General features: G+C 37.8%; 1 protein-coding gene across 2 annotated transcripts in view; it reads left to right on the top strand.

Moving 5' to 3' along the window:
• Window positions 1–12,282, top strand: part of rgs7a (regulator of G protein signaling 7a) — a 118,680-nt gene extending 106,398 nt beyond the window's left edge. Inside the window, exons 15-18 of one of the 2 annotated variants that reach the window (XM_041789539.1) lie at window positions 8,103–8,289; window positions 8,420–8,509; window positions 9,274–9,310; window positions 11,497–12,282. In XM_041789539.1, the coding sequence (XP_041645473.1) occupies window positions 8,103–8,289; window positions 8,420–8,509; window positions 9,274–9,294 (298 nt within the window). In that variant the 3' untranslated portion in view covers window positions 9,295–9,310; window positions 11,497–12,282. Of the gene's footprint in view, window positions 1–8,102; window positions 8,290–8,419; window positions 8,510–9,273; window positions 9,311–11,491 lie in introns of both variants that reach the window. The other variant, XM_041789538.1, reaches the window with a different exon arrangement.
• The last annotated feature ends 2,061 nt before the right edge of the window (window positions 12,283–14,343 follow it).

Here is a 14,343-nt window from a genome sequence, read left to right as displayed (position 1 = left end):
TCAGCTCCTCTGAGAAACATGAACAGGTGTGTGTCTCAGTGGATTAGTGGAAAAGCCAACTGACTGTGAATCAGGAGTTTACAGGTTCAAATCTTACTATGGGTTCATCTATTTTAAAAGTCTGAGTCCACATATAGACTTCAGGAGACCTGGACAGGAGTTGGCCTTTCAAATCTAACCAATATCTTTAAGTTTTCAAGATTTGAGTCCAAATAAAGAAGGAAAAGCCCCTCTGAGGCCCTGCTGCATGTCTGGCTCTGTAGCCTAAAGAGATAGTGGACTGACTCAGAGTCTGGAGGTTCCAGGTTCAACTCCCATCTTGGTCTCAGTGAATTTTAAAGCCACATTCTGAACAAAGAAGATAAATACACAAGGAGAAGAGATGGTAGTGTGAAAGGTATGGCGGCGGTGGCACAGAGGACTGGACTAGACCAGTTCTGCAGGGGATGCTGGGGTTCAAACCCCACTGTGGCCGGTACCTGGATCAAGGCATGCCTGATGGGGAAGGGGGGGATGCGGTGCGGCGCCCCCCTGGGGAGCCATCAGAGATGTAAATAGGGGGTTATGCAACAAAAACGCAGACACAGCTGGAGTTTTCCAGGATGGAGTCTTTATTTGCATGCATGGATGATCACTAAGCCCCTCATGGAGGCTTCATCTCCTCCACTGTAGAAACAGGAAATACTTACCATGGTCTCCTCCAGGGTACCAAAGTATCATTTATTTTGAAAGGGCATTTGAATGTACGGAAATCAAGAAAACGGACAACTTCACTCGTTTTTCGATTCTGGACACAAATGTAAAAACGAGTGTAGTTGTCCGTTTTCTTGATTTCCGTACGTTCAAATGCCCTTTCAAAATAAATGATACTTTGGTACCCTGACCCTCCAGGCCCTTCAGGTCCTCTCTGGCCTGCTCCCTCTGCTCATTCAGCAGCCTGCAAACAACACATGAACTCACATTCAACATAAATAAACGTACGGATGAGTCCTTTACTCACATGAGTTCCTTCTCCTGCTCTTCAGTCTTCAGTTTGTCGTAGCCTGACATCAGCCTCTCCTGCTCCAGCAGCAGACCCTGGTTCAGACTGAGAGGAGACGCTCGCTAAGCTCTGATTGGGCATTTTTTAATGGCAGAGCAACTGTCTGGAGAAATATCAACAAACCACATCAACATATTCATTTTGTTCCTCTGGTTTCTGGAAATTTCTCCAAACAGTTGTTTGGCTTCAAAAATTGTACAAGGCAGAACATTTCTGAAATGATAGACCTTTACATCAGTGGGTCCTAACCTTTTTTCTTTGGGGTCCCTCTACTCTAAACACTCTAAAGCCCCCCAGGACAATCTCTGAAAAAATAAACATCATTTTTAATTGTTTTATTGACTAAATCCCAGCATAACAGGCCTGCAAAAACGAGTTCTTCATAAATATCTGCATATAAACTATCCATTATTATAATGGCAGTTAGAGCCACCATAAGAGTGCAAAAATGAGAAGGTTCAGTCAATTTTTAAGTAAAATCTCAAAAATGTCTAATTTAACAAGTCATAAATTTACCAGAAAAAGAAAACTGGAAATTTATGTCAACTAAAAGGTAGAATTTTTTGACTTTATAAAATCCAAAAGAGCCGTGGAAAAAGAAAATGACAAGAGAAGAAGCTGTTTTCCTTCAATAAGTCCTACAGTTGATCGCCTAATCAAGAGATTTTTCTTAGTAGGATTGATCAGTGAGGAAATGATCCAAGAATGATCACATTATCATTATTCCCCAGACTCTGAAGAGACATTTCTATTCACTGTTTTCAGTTTGGATTCTTGTAAATTCACTAGTTTAGAATGTTCAATTCTGACATTACAAACTTGAAATTTTAAAGTGCATGATGTAATAATTTAGGACTTTTGAACTAAAAAGTTCTGAGTTCAGGTTCTTGAAAAAATACGACTTTATAATCTCAAAAATGTACTTTCAAATGTCTCCTTTTTCCAAGAAATGTACAGAGCCTCTTTATTTTGGAAGACCTTTTAGAGGGCTCTAATACTTCCTCTTACATTTTCATTCATGACTCCATAAATGAAAGTTCATTATAGGAGCCCCCCCAGGGGTGCCCGGACCCCAGGTAGGGAACCTTCACATGACAAAAATCTAACAGGTGTGTGTAGACTTTGAGAGCCAGTGTAAAGCCAGTCCTATGCAACTAAAAGTTCATGGCTCAGTAAAGAGGAGTGGCACGAGGATTTTACATCCTTCCTCATGAGGATCACACACAGTAGAAGTAGTAATGACTGTCACTACTTTGGTTTGAAAAAACAATAAAAAACAAACTTTAGGATCATTTAAACCAGGATAAAGTGGTTAAATGAGAACCAATCAAATCTGTGGAAATATCTTAGATCTAAAAAACATCAAACATGAATAGGTTTGTTGATTTTTCTACTGCTTCATTTGACTCTGTGGACTTGAAGTCAAAATTTTAGGCCCGGTTTAGACAGTTTTAGACTAAATTCCTGATCCAGTTCAAGTCTCGTCACAGACAGTTATTAGTCTGAATGAGTAAAACTCAACGTGTGGCTTCATTGGGATGGTTTGTGGCTCTTTTATGTCTTCATTTTAAATATTTTTCCCCAGGACAACCTAAAAAAACTTTCACCTCAGGAATGATCCATATCAAGTCACATTAATCCGTTTGTTTCCACTCTTATACAGGAGGCTTTCATTGTCAACCTTTATTTTTCTCTTATTTTTTTCTTTTTTTAATTCTTCACCCTTTTTTTCCTTTTTTTTGACACTATTAATCCATTTTTGCTGCTTTTAGCCCATTTGTGCCATTTCTTCTTTCCAGTTTTGTAGTTTTAGCCACTTTTATCCTGCTTTTTGCTATTTGAAATTCTTTCCCCTTTTTGGCAGTTTTTTGGCCACTTTTCACCTGATTTAAGCTGCTTTTTGACATTAAATGACACTTTATACATTTTTTTCACTCTTTGCAGCATTTTGCCATTTAGACACTTTTTTACCAATAATTTACCACATTTTTGCCACTTTTTGACTATTTAACTCAATATTCACCATTTTTTTACCACATTTTGTCGCTTTTTACAATTTAAGTCACATTTCACAAAATTTTTTTAGCCCATTTTGCCACTTTTTGCCCCATTCAGTCACTTTTCACCATTATTTTACCACATTTTTGCCACTTTCTGACTGTTTTAATCATCTGTAACTCCTTTTTTATGTCGCTGCTCACCCATTGTTGCTATGGTTCACATAGTTTTTGCCATTAAATGCCTATTCTCAACTATTCACCAATTTTTTTGTTGCTTTTAGCAGTTTTAGTCACTTTTCATTCATTTTTGTATCTTTTTGCCCATTTTAGTCACTTTTATCTATTTTTTACCACATTTTTTGCTGCTTTCTGACCATTTTTGTCATCTGTAACTCCTTTTTAATGTTGCTTCTCACCCATTTTTTGCCATTTAATTCCCATTTTGCACCTTCTTGCCAAGTTTTTGCTGCTTTTTGACCTTTTCAGTAACTTCTCACTATTTTTACCACATTTTTGCTGCTGTTTGACCATTTCAGTCACTTTTCATTAATTTTTACTACATTGTTGCCACTTTCTGACCATTTTTATCATCTGTAACTCCTTTTTTAATGTCACTTCTCACCCATTTTGCCATTTTACACCCATTTTTTTTTTGCCATTTTATTCAAATTTTGCAGCTTTTCACTATGTTTTGCTGTTTCTGGACGTTTTAATCACTATTCATTAATTTTTACCATATTTCTGCATCTTTTTGCCCATTTTAGTCACAATCCACTATTTTTTAACCACATTTTTGCAGCTTTTTGCCATTTTAGTCACTTTTCACTACTTTATACCACATTTTTGCAGCTTTTTGAGCATTTTAGTCACTTTTCATCAATTTTTACCACATTTTTGCTGATTTTGCCCGTTTTAGTCACTTGTTACTACTTTTTACTACATTTTTGCAGCTTCCGACTATTTTTATCATCCATAACTCCTTTTTTATATCACTTTCCCCCATTTTTGTTAATTGTCACCTAGTTTTTGCCATTTAATGCCTATTTTTCGCCTTTTCACCAATTCTGTTTCCGCTTTTTGGCCATTTTAGTCACTTTTCACTCTGTCTTTGCACTTCTTTTTTGCTGCTTTTTGACCATTTTTGTTATCTGTAACTACTTTTTGACACTTTTCACCCAGTTTTGCCATTTAATTCCAATTTTGAACCTTTTTACCATTTTTTGTCTGCTTTTTGACCATTTATGCCTCTTTTAATCCATTTTTTTTTACACTTTTCAACACTTTAAATGTGGCTATTGCAAAGGTATTTTTCAACAATTTGGCTCGTTGGTTGAGCAATTTTCAGTAACACTGGTCTAAATAATTAGTATACTTATTTTATTGCAGACTTTGATTCAAATAACTCATGCCATGTGTTTCTTCTTATGTCTGTGGTCTCTAACGTCTTTAAAAATGTAGTTGGATTCAAAACAGTCAGACTTACTCTGTGAGCTCGTCCAGCATCCTCTGTTCGTCTTCGATCTCGTCTCTCAGTGGGCTCAGCTGTTTGTGGTGAGCCTCTCTGTGGTTCTCCAGCTGCTCCTCCAGAGTTTTCTGTGCCACACAAGCACAAAAACATTCACCTTTTTCACATTTCTGTAACAGAGATTCTCAGTGACGTGTTTCCTCCTCACCTTTAAGTCCCCGTCCCCATCGTGTCTGCCGATGTCCTCCTTTTCCTCTCCTGACATCTTGTGTCTTTTCTCTGATGAAAAACAAAGAGGAAAATTCCATCAAGTTAGCCTGTTTTTACTTGAGCTAAGATGTTTTAATGGTTAATATAAATGTGAGAACCGTGAGCCTGCAGCTTAGCAAGCTCCTCGGTCAGAGCTTCCTGGCTCTCCTCCAGCTGTCTCTTCTTCTGCTCCATGTTCTGCATGTAGTCTGTCAGAGACTTGATCTTGGCCTGGTGCTACACAGACCACACAAAAATATGCTGTTTGTTTGTGCTGCTCACTTCCTGCCAACATTTATATGTTCCCATTTTTTAAATATCTAATTATTTTGTGGTTGACTGTCACTAGGAAGCAACCCGACTTCATCTGTCCACACAAACATTTGTGTGTCAGCCATGTTTGTCTGTTGACACCAGCAGGAGGAAGGAAAGGTGTGCATGCATGTGTTTCATTGTCAGTCACACTGCCAACTACTGGCCTGGCATGCATACTACAGCAGTTTCAGGCACATTAGTGGATCTGATTGACATTTAAACACCAAACCTTAAAAAAACAAACAAAAACAAAAACAAACAAACAAACAAAAAATAAATAAATAAAACAAAGAAGAAAAGGGATTCTGTTCTCAGAGGATAGTTTTTGTGTAAAAATGGCTGTAGTGATAATTATACTAAATGTGCTGCTTTTTGACCACAAAAATAAAAATGGCAGACTTCCTATTTGGTTTTATGGCATGGGTCCAAAAGTTTTTTTTTGTAGAACTTAAAATGATGTATAAGCTGAAGAATTTTCAAAATCCTCAGATAATCCTGCTGCAGGGGCTGAATTTTTCAAATTACTGTAGGGGGTGTTACTGAGCTCAAAAGCTATGCCCACCGACAATCATCCTATCAATGATCTTGTTTTGCTACTGGGTGTTTTTCTGCCAAGTTTCATGGCTTTACAAGTTTTGTAAGCACTAGATAATTCTACTTCCTGTTACATGGCGATGAAAAATTGTCTCTGCCACACCATTTTAGGTAAGGACTCTTAACCTTCAAATTTGAGTAATACCAACCTTGAGGGATGTCCCTGGGCTAATTTCAGCAGGATTTGGCCAATCTTGTAATAAATGGAAATTTTTGAGTGAGCACCAGCCACTTTTATAACATGATGAAGCATTTCAATATAAGGGGCCGCCATGGCCATGCCTTTCGACTAATGAGAAAATCCCAAATAACTTTTGACCTAAGACATCTCTTCTTGCTCTACACCAAAGATCAAGTAGTTTGGATGAACACCCTCTGACAAGTTCGTTCAAATACGACCCCTAAAATATGGCTTGTTTTACCAAAAAATTTAAAATGGCCAACTTCCTGTTTGACTTACGCTATGGGTCCAAGAGGATTTTTTTTTTGACCTGACATGACACATCTGCCCACACATGTTCAAAATTCTGGGTTAAACCTGCTGTGGGGGCTGAATTTTTGAAATGTTCTAGGGGGCGCCATTGAGCCAATAGGCCAAGCTTACCTACAAAATGAATATCAGTCATCTCAGAATGCCAACGAGATTTTTTGTGTCAAGTTTCATTGCTCTAGATGTCTTATAACCATTTGAAAAATCTACTTTCTGTTTCATGGCAAACAAAAAATCACCATTGCCACACCTTTTAACGTAGATGTTTGATCATTGTATATGTGTAAGGCCAACTCCTTGGGAACTGCCTGAGTGAATTTCGGAATGATTTGCCCAACCATGTAGGTACTGCGATGTGAAATTCAGTAGTCGCGACTTTCTGTTGCCAGAGGGTGGCACTGTACAATTTTTCAAAATTTCAAGTATGGATGTGTTCTGGCCTGGACTGTTATCAAGCACATGAAATCTGTCTCAGATATGACCATGCATACTAGAGTTATAACTGTTCAAACATTTTTGGTGAGACAAAATGGCAACTCTTGACTTTGTCGCCCCACCGAGGCCACACCCTCTGATGAAAACTCAATTTTATTTTTCACAAAGCTAAATCCACTTCTTTAGTCCTTCCTGACGAAAAATTGAAGTGGATATCTTGGATAGTTTTTAAACTGTAGTTTGCACCATAAACCTTGACATTTCCTGTGACCACTAGGTGGCACTTTGATCTGTAAAAACCCTGACCATATGAATGGATGCAGGCCATGACCGTCAATATACCTGGGCAATATTAGTCCAATCGGACAGTGCACAGCTGAGTTATAAACTACTTCCTGTTTACCAGAGAAATATGAAAAATTCAAGGGCTCGCCATGGCCACACCTTTCGACTAATGAGAAAACCCCGAATAACTTTTCATCATTCATGTGTCATGTAGCTCTGTGCTGAAGTACAAGTCGATCGGATGAAATCCCTCAGTGAAGTTAATCCAGATATGACTCCTGGAAAAGGCCAAAAACAGCCCCTTTTTTTGCATATTTATTCAAAATGGCAGATTTCCTGTTGGAGATAGAGTATAGGCCCAAGAGGCTTTTTTGTAGATCTCCCCAAACCACACCTGCACACAAAATTTCATGAATCTACGACAAAGTCAAAGGAGGGGGCTTTAACTTTGAAAACTGTTAGGGGACGCTATTTTTGCAATTCTGAATTTTTATGTTAGAGACCCAAAAAATATCAAAACTTTCATAAGACCGGATGTACATGCAGAGTTTCCCGCAAATTCAGAAATGTTAAGGGTCTCAAAGTCCATGTGATGACAGCAAATGCCTAAGTAAAATAATCCTAGCAAATACAATTAGGTCCTCGCACCACTCGGTGCTCGGGCCCTAATTATTTGACGACCTGTTTACCTGAGTACTTTATTGCACATTGTGTGTTGTAGAGCTGGTTGTTTGGCTCCGAAACGCCTTTTCATTTGGCACCAGTTTAGCTTTTTAAATGTGGATTAGATAAAGGCAAGGATGGAGGAAAGGAAACTGGCACTCAAACATGAGCTAGCAACTGGGACTAACATAAAACAGCAATTTTGTAACACAGGCTTGATTGTAAAGAGCACATCAGCACTTGGTCGCTCACCCCACGTTTATTAGGTTGATTTTACATCCTTGCGTCAATTAAAAGCCTTTTAATGACACAAGGAGGGTGTTTTACATGTTAAAGAGGCTCAGCTAGCCTTCTATCTAAGTACAAGACTCCTCTAGACTTTTGTTGCCCTTCATCTGGCTAGAGGACACTAGGAGGTTTTCAGGACTGGGTATTTGTAATATTGTTCACCTCCATGCCAGCTAAATCTGTTAAACTGTGATAAAAATCACTGTTTTAAGTGTAGAGAGGACTACAATACTAACATCAAACAACAATGATCCTATTGTTCATTTTGGTCTTTAGGTTTTGGCTAGCGGTCCAAGAGCTAAAGAAGCGTCCTATCAGAGAAGTTCCCACTCGGGTTCAGGAAATCTGGCAGGAGTTTCTGGCCCCCGGAGCACCCAGTGCCATCAACGTGGACTCTAAGAGCTACGACAAAACCACCCAGAATGTCAAAGATCCTGGACGCTACGCCTTTGAGGATGCACAGGTGATGACTCACACTTTCTATTATCATTTGTATTTAGCACAATGTGTTAGCAATGCCTGATTCTTTCTTTCTTTCTTCCTCTCTCTGTATTTTTTAAACTATATTTTCACATTATGTGCCTCCACTACAGGAACACATCTACAAGTTGATGAAGAGTGATTCTTACAGCCGTTTCATCCGCTCCAGTGCCTACCAGGAGTTATTACAGGCCAAGAAGAAGGTAGCAAACACTCAATGCATTAGTTAAATGTTCTAGTGGGAAGTCTTGCTGTTTTACAACTGAGCCCACAGAGTTTATTAAGTCAATTTTGAGTGGTAATGGGTTGTAAATCATAATTGTTTCCATAAGAAATACACAAACTAGGCTGTTTTATGCTGTATACTTGGCTGTTTAAGCCCTCTTCTGTATCTGAAAAACATACATGATTCCTGAATACAGCTGTGTATGTAGGATAGATTCAAATCGATTCAAACTACAGAACATGTCAAACAAAAAGCCACCTGCAGTCTGCCGTACCAAGGAGGAGCAGAAGGAGTAAATGCAGCACATTATCAGAGTCCTCTTCAGGTGTGGATGATGGAGTTTCTGATGCAGGAGTCCTGTTGGGCTTGAATCCGAGGAACCATAATGACTTGCAGGGACACTGAAGCTGTCACAACATTATGAATAATTCACATATATACAGGTGTATTTATGAGATTTAAACCTGCTCTGTCTCATACCTCCTACACTTTATCTCCTTGTCATTCTGTCAACAGAGATTTAAGGACTTTAGAAAGGATTTTTTATGATAAAGTATCATTTGATTGCAGAAAATTGTTGTGATTACTTTTCCTGCCTTTTTTAATGTCTGTAAAATGACTGCAGAGAACTCTATCAGGCTTAAAAACTTAATGAAATATCAAAGTACATATTTTTCTGGCCCCCATTAATCTTCTGCATTGCAATGTGATTTTACCTGTTGTGTCCTTTTTCCCTTGCAGAAAAGTAAGAACTTGTTCTGAAGGCTCTTGTTTCAAGGTAATGTCAAAATGACTCTGCATATATTACATAACAATGCTGATTTCATTATGCGGTATTACACAATGATAGCATCAATATCTGCATATGTCTTTGTGTGACCTCTTTTGTTAGCATCACTGCAGGTTCTAAAAAGTGCAAGGGATGTTGTATATACACCAAGCTTATATCTTAATATATGCTTTCTAATCAGAATCATTGAGTGTATATAACTAGGGGATTTTTTTCACTGTGTTATTAAAATGATGCTCTGACACTTTTAAAAGCCTCACACATGCAGGATGATTTCATATCTGCTGTCTCATTTTCACCCTTCAAATAGCTACATACAGCAACAACATCGCTCTTGTCATATCTCTTTCACTAACACACAAACAGCATCGCCAACAAACATAACTAGCAGCTAGAGACTATTGAACTCAATTAAAAGTAAAACTTAAATAGAAGCACTAGTTTATAAATATACTCAAGTAAAAGTAAAAAGTAAGTCATTAAAAGTTTTCTCAAACTACTCAGTACCGAAAAGCTACTTTTGACACCTAAGTGGCTTGTACAAAAACCTTCTAAAGCCAGTGGATCGGCTAGACTCCATGTATGTCATCAGGAAAATCTAATTTGCAACGCTCCAGTTTGAAATGATTGTACCAGACCTAACCAATCAGCATCATTTCAGGCAAACGAGGTGGCAGCTGTGAGTGACGTTTAGTTGTACTGTTTGCCGATTGTTATGGCTGCTGCCAGTGTAGCGTTTATCTCAGATGTAGCTATAGTGTAGCAGCAGTTTAATCAGAACTGGGCCGGATTTCTTTATGAAATAAAATGCAAAGAACAGCATTGAAAGCTTTTTATGACAGAAAAGATGTTTTTGCTCCTCTCATGACCTACTCTGGCATCAAGTTGCCACAGTTACGAGCAGGAATTAGTTGTACTGTATGCCAGTATATACAGTGGCTGCTGCTGGTATAGTGATTGGCTCAGATATTGCCATTGTATAGCAGCAGTTTTATTAGAACTGGGCCACATTTGTTTATTGAAACAAGAGCCCAGGGCCACACTGAAAGCTTTATCTAGAGAAGATGTCTTTTTACTTCTACCAAACAGTCTAGCATTCCTGATTCGCGAATACCAGAGCTGCACATGCAAACTACCTAATTTTGTTTTGTCCTTCTGATTGGCTCGAAATGAATGTGACAGGCAGAACTTTCATCCAATCACCTTCTGAGAATTTTTAAAAAGTTCTGCCCTTCCCAGACGCTTTGTATGGGAGCTTTCCATGATCAACGTGAAGTACATCCATGCAATGGATATATGAAACAGTTATTCAGGTGTGTCAGGTTACTTATACAGTGAAATATGATCTTTCCTTAAAATGCAATAAGAAGAGATTATGGATCAGTTTGTTTATTGTAATTATTGACTTATTTTAAAGTAAAATGCAAAAACTGTCTAGAGATAAAATGTGAAATCATTCTTTCTTTATGTGCTACTCATTTTCAGTTGACTGTAATGTGTTGCCCAAGCCAAACAGCTGGCCAGTTTTCTGTTGATGCCAGAAATCTTGGACTTCCTTGTTTTGAGTTTTAGAGTTTTTTGTTGTATTATTTCATAGAACTTGGTGCTTTCTTAAAATGTAGTGGAGTAACCCCCATATACTTAATTAAAAGTAAATTACTGATTTTAAAAAGGACTACAAAAAGTACAAGTACAGAAAAAATACACAATTACAGTAACATGAGTAAAAAATAGTTATTTTCCACCCTTGACATGAAGTAAAGTTTATGATTCTGCTTGTGGTTTTGGCTTAAACACATGATCAGCTCTTTGGTTTAATAAAATACAACAGATGTGTTTTATTGAATAAATCATGGTGTGTACCATTAACAAAATAAGATATTGGTATGAGATGTAATTTTGAACTGGGCAGAAAATGGTTTTATTCTTTGTAAAAAATGCACATTTTGACATGAGGCCTAATAGGAATACTTTGGTTTTTGGAGACAGCGTCAAGAGGACTCTCAAGGAACTGCAGTTTTCTGCATTTTCATTTTTCCAATACTTCAGCTTGCCACTTGTTCAAAATGTGTAGCTTGTTTATTCATTTCGTCTTAACACTAAAGCAGTAAGTACATATATTCATTCTCTTATTTCCCCTCTCCTTGTTCTGCTTGTCTCTCCTCCCAGCGCAGGGGAAACCACTAGCATCCAAGAGGCTGACCAGTTGTGTGCCATCATGCTAAAATCAATGCCATCTCTCTCTCTCTGGGACATGGAGAGAGAGACCATCTCATCTCTTCGTCATCATTGTCTGTCCACGCGCTCTCGGCTCAACCAGCCAATGAGCGGTGGCCATCTGTTTCGTCTGTTGTCCACAGGATGTTGCATGTCCATGGAGAGGATATTCCTTCTTCTCTCTCCTCTTACAGTACCTGATATATTTCCAGTATTCTCCAAAAAACAAAAAGGCGCTGCTGCTGGACTTGTGAGGACACTGAAACAGACTGGCAAAATACTTCTGTCCATCGTAAATGCTGGATCGGAGCCAAAATCTCTCACTTCCAGCTCAAACAAATGATGTCAGAGAGAAAAAAAAGAGAAAAAACAAAGAAAAAAACATACAAAACAACAACTTCAACTGATAAATCTAACCAGTGTCATCGCTTTACTGAGGTCCAAGGTCACAGATACTTTGTCACGCTATGGGAAGTGTTGTGCAGAATGAATATACAATATATATACATATATATATTATGATTATTATTATGATTATTTATTGTGCACTTACTTTGCTTTGCATTATTTTATGACACTAAAATAATTAGCACATATGGTTTTCATTGCACTTGTAAAGTCACAATTCAGAATGACAAAAATGCCGTCTCCTGTCTTATGTAGAACATAATTCTTTGTTATTCTCTCCTGCATTTATTTTTATACCATATTTAAAGACACTTTTACTTACTTGTATTATTAAAGTTGGCCCTCTATCTGTTAATCTGGCTTGGGTTTGGATTGTTATTTCCTTTTAGAAACACACACAAGGGTCCAATTTAATATTTCAGGGCCAAGTTGTTCAAAATAGATTTGGTAAGATTAAATATCTCAGGTTAGATCAAATGCTGAAACAGTTGTTCAAAGAAAAAAGGATTTTAAAATTGGATTAGATCAAGTACTCTTTTGTTGTTTTTCATCCAGATCAAACCTCCAGTGTGTGTTCTTAAAAAAGTTTGCATTATATTGGGATGAATTTGATCTAAAATTCTGGATTATCCTCATTCCAGCAGAGGGTTGGATTTTATAGACTTCCTTGGGACACAAGGGCAGAAAAAAATAATTAAGGGGCAGATAAGCAAGACAGGGCAAGGTCCTTAATGAACACCTGTCTGCCTTTGCACACTGAGTCTATTTTTCCATCTGAATTTTTCGCACATTAAAAAATAAATTGGGAGTGCAGATGGACTAGTGGTTTAAGGCGCGCCTCATGTACATGGGTGGCCTGGGTTTGAATATGGCCTGTGGCCATTTCCGCATGTCTCTCCCCAACTCTTTTATCCCTGTTTCTAATTCTATGCACAGTCCTCCTCTATCATTAAAGGCACTAAAAGCCCCAAAATAAATCTTAAAAAAGTTAATTAAAAAGAAAAGTCATGTTATTCTAATTATGTTAGCAAACTGATGCTGAAACTTTCATCCGTCATTATTTTTTTTTGAACAGATTTGATTTTATGTGAATTTTTGCATCAGTCCAAGACATTTAGATGGGGGATTGATGATCCAGATAAGCGCATGCTGGGTCCTCATGCTTGCTTGCCCCCCTCCCATCTCTCTCACTGTGTACCTTCACTATAAACACAGTGATTTTCTTGTGTATTATGTGGATATCAACCATGGAAATATGGCGGGTAAAGACGTACATTTGTAGCCTACTCACAGGTCAAAACTGAGACTCAAAAAGTTGTTCTTCGTCTCTCCAACTTGGCTCTGCGCTATGATGCATAGAAGGGTGCTGTATGAAGATCCCTGTTGGTATAGATGGATTCAGTGGGATTTTAAAGGAGTGACAGAGCCACATGCTCTGGAACAATTAGCCATATTCTACAAATTTTAGCAATAAAGGAAGATAAAAATGCAATGGACTCAGTGTGAAAGGTTCAAGTGTGTGGCGTTCGTTCGGATCAAGGATCCTTAAAAAAAACAGCTGAAAATAACAGACCCAGCGTGTAAAGACCTTTACTCTGTACGTCCCTTAGGACAAAAGCTCCACTCTCTACATTTCTCCTACTCCTCCTGTCCAGTTTCACAAGTTTTATTAGCCTGAAGATGAATGTAAATAAACATCTGCATCCCTCAGTGGACAGGGCTGTTTCTTCACCCATGTGGTGGCAGAACTAATGACTGGGCAGGAAAACTCAGAAACCCCAGTTATGAAACACATTTGAGCCTAAGAGAAGAACTTGAGATGAAGGCCTTACTCTCCCATAAGTGTGAACACAGAGCTAGTAACAATAAACCCAGAAGAAGTTTGACCTCCCTCTTTTTCTAGACAGGTATTACTTGGATATATTTATTCAGGTTACATTTGACATATTGCTTGCATTGGGCAAAAACATTGTATCTCAAAAATCACTACTTTTCAGGAAATAAAAAAAAACAAGTATTTTTCAAATATTTTTACACTGTGTGGTCACATTATGGTTAAGACACTTTTTATTGCTTTAAATTTGTTTAAACCCACTGACAGATAAAAAGGATGACCAATAGCACTGATTAGTAAAAAATAATAAAATAATAACAATTGGAAATATGCAGTATTGGCCCAACTCCAGTGATATGCTAAATAACCCTCAGCATGTTGTATTCAAAACCTTTAATTGGGTCAAACAAACATTTTTGTCAATGTTAACACTTCAGACATTTTAGAGAATATTCTGAACTAAATTTGACTGTATTGCTACAGTGGCATAGGGGGAAAGATGATTAGGGGATTTGACTCTACAAAACACTCCATCAAATAGTTGTTGATATAAAACATTTGA

This window comes from Cheilinus undulatus, linkage group 6 (genome assembly GCF_018320785.1).
Source record: "Cheilinus undulatus linkage group 6, ASM1832078v1, whole genome shotgun sequence".
NCBI lineage: Eukaryota > Metazoa > Chordata > Actinopteri > Labriformes > Labridae > Cheilinus > Cheilinus undulatus.
Note: the sequence above shows the minus strand (reverse complement) of the source record. Positions and strands in the feature narration are given on the sequence as shown.